General features: G+C 37.6%; 1 protein-coding gene across 1 annotated transcript; it reads left to right on the forward strand.

The window, feature by feature from the left end:
- Positions 1-671: 671 nt before the first annotated feature.
- On the forward strand, positions 672-2119 carry LOC148568788 (uncharacterized). Its single transcript, XM_088484782.1, has 4 exons — positions 672-1033; positions 1112-1237; positions 1423-1604; positions 1692-2119. Exons 1-4 carry the CDS (start codon positions 672-674, stop codon positions 2117-2119), a joined length of 1098 nt encoding a protein of 365 aa, XP_088340908.1.
- The last annotated feature ends 976 nt before the right edge of the window (positions 2120-3095 follow it).

The following is a 3095-nucleotide window of genomic DNA, read 5'->3' on the forward strand; positions in this document are numbered from 1 at the left end:
AGAGGATCACACTCGTCGGAAGCAACCAATTCAACGAGTAAAAGGACAAAGCTCCAAGGCTCCTCAGCAAAATGCTATTGCAGCAATAAGCCGTTCTCAGGCTATAGGAGTTCAATGGATTCAGAATTGTCAAGAATTCCAGAATTGAGATGCTCAATATAGGCAAAACCCACAGTGGGGACATCAAGGACCCCCTCGAGGACAGTATCCCTACTATCGTGGCCGAGCTAGAGGATACCCAAGAGGTAGAGGAAGAAGGAATCAACAGCAAACGAATAAGCCTCAAACTAATAAAGGCAAAGGGGGCAACGCCTTCGGTGCATTCTCGAATAGTCTTTCCATTTGATGGAAAAACTTATCCAAAGGATATTCTGTCCCCTGCAAAGTTGAATAACGGTAAGTCAATGGTTAATACTTTAGTTGTTGACAAAGAAAAAGATGCAGACTTAAATGAAGAGTATTTCGAAGAAGGAGATGATGAGATGGTTGGGACTATTTCCATTATCCCAACTGAGTATTTGGGTGAATATGAAGGTAACCCTAAAGATGATTATGATATGGATGATGAATAGGCATTTTTGTTCATTCAATATGAGGATGAACCGGGATATTTTTTGAGGCACTCTGAGAAATAAAAGTCCCATCTCCACCCACTTCATATCACTACAACTATGAGTGGGATTAAGGTAAACAAAGTTTTAATTAATGGCGGAGCAGCAATAAGCCTTTTGCCGGAGAGGATGCTGATGAAGGTTGGCAAACATCCTGATGATTTGGTTCCCACCAATACTGCCGTAACAGACTTTAGTGGTCCTTCTACTCCTGCTAAAGGTCTGGTTACCTTGGGGGTGCAGGTAGGATCTTCTGATCGAAACACTATTTTCGTGGTGGTGCCTTCGAAAGCAAGCTATAATGCCTTATTAGGCCGGGACTGGATTCACAGGGTTGGAGCTGTACCATCTACTATGCATCAGAGTGTCCTCCTTTGGATGAAAAATGGAAAGCCTGAAATTGTTAAGACTCATTCGAATCTGTATTCCAAAACTGAAGCCTTTAAATGTTGACAGGGTGTTAAATTCTTTCAACTGTGAGGGCTGCTATTTGTCTTCAGAAGGTTTGACGGTGAAATTGCATCATCCACACCTTACTGTACCCCTAACTGGTTGGGACTGTTCGTCTTAGGAGGAATTCGAGATGTTGCTCGATGGAACATGTACAAGATGTCTCGGATTACCTGGTAACTTTAAATAAATATATAAGTAATTTCCTTTCAGTAGAAAATAAAAATGATTCTTCTGATGAAGTTGAATCACCTAGGAACATAATTTCTTCTTCTTTTCATAGGAAAAATTTGATGTCTTTAATCGAATTTAGTCATGATTTAAGTTCTTTTTCTTTTTGTAATTCGAATGATGTTATCAGTCAAACTACTGATAAAATAGCAGAAGTTCATTGTATTAAAAATGAAGCTATTATTAGTCCAGCAAATGATCAAGTTCATTCTATTCCTAATAAATCTGTTGATTTCTCTTTTGATTGCATCTATGATTTAGAACCTTTGGATTTTGAAAAGTATTCAGTAAAAGATGATGACCATGCAAAGGGTTTTGAATCCTAAGATCCTCTAGAGGAAATTAATTTGGGATCTGCTAATGATGTTCGAATTACCTACATTTGTAAGGGTCTTGCAGATCCTATTCGAATTGAATTGTTCCATCTTTTACATGAGTTTAAAGATTATTTTGCTTGGGATTATCATGAGATGCCTGGTCTCGATCGTTCTTTTGTAGAACATCAATTAGTATTAAATCCGAATGCTCGACCTGTGAAGCAAATCCCTCGGCATTATGCTCCAGAAATTAATCAAAAGATTAAGGAAGAAATAGAACGGTTAATTAAAGCAAAGTTTATTCGAACTGCATGCTATGTTGAATGGGTTTCGAATATTGTTCCTGTAATGAAGAAGAATGAGAAATTAAGGGTGTGTATTGATTTTAGAGATCTGAATATTGCCACTCCGAAGGATGAATATTTTATGCCCATAGCAGACATGTTGATCGATTCTGCAGCAGGGAATGAAATTTTAAGTTTTATGGATAGTTATTTAGGATATAACTAAATCTTCATCGCAGAAGATGATGTATCCAAAATTTCTTTTCGTTGCCCCGGGGCTTTAGGCACTTATGAATGGGTGGTTATGCCATTCAGTTTGAAAAATGCTGGTGCAATTTACCAACGGGCAATGAATGCCATATTCCATAAGTATATTAGGAAACTTATGAAGGTATATATTGATGATGTCATAGTCAAGTCAAATTCGGTGAATAAGCACATTGATCATTTGAGAAAGGCGTTCATTACTATGCAAAGGAAATGATTAAAAATGAATCCTTTGAAATGCGCATTTGGAATATCGGTAGGGAACTTCTTGGGTTTTGTTGTTCATAAAAAAGGGATTGCAATTGATAAAAATAAGGCTGATGCAATTTTATCATTGTCTTCTCCTAAGTCGAAAAAAGAAGTGCAGTCGTTGCTTGGGAAAGCGAATTACCTTCGAAGGTTCATATCGAATCTTTCTGACCGAAATTGAGTGCTTGCACCTTTAGTAAAACTAAAGAATGATTCCCCAGTTCGAATGGACGAACGAGCATCAACAGGCTTTCGAATCAATAAAGGCTTATTTGTCCAAAGCTCCGAGAATGGCGAATGTTTGCCCACATGTGCCCTTGAAATTGTACATTGCTACATCTTCAAATACAATTGGGTGTATGTTAGCCCAAGATGATGAGAATGGACATGAACGAACTATTTATTACCTTAGTTGAGTGTCGACCGATATCGAGACAAGGTATTTTCTAATAGAAAGATTATGTTTGTCTTTATACTATGCGTGCATGAAATTAAAATGTTACATGGTAGCTAAGCCTGTGAAAATTTTTGCACAAACTGATATTGTCAAATATATGTTGAGTTCTCCAATGTTGCGAAGTCGTTTGGGGAAGTGGATGTTAGCTTTGACAGAGTTCGATTTACAATACATTCCAGCAAAGGTTGTGAAAGGTCAGGTCATTGCAGATTTTTTAGTTGATAATTCG

This window comes from Arachis ipaensis, chromosome B4 (assembly GCF_059453495.1).
Source record: "Arachis ipaensis isolate K30076 ecotype BB chromosome B4, ASM5945349v1, whole genome shotgun sequence".
Taxonomy (NCBI): Eukaryota; Viridiplantae; Streptophyta; class Magnoliopsida; order Fabales; family Fabaceae; genus Arachis; species Arachis ipaensis.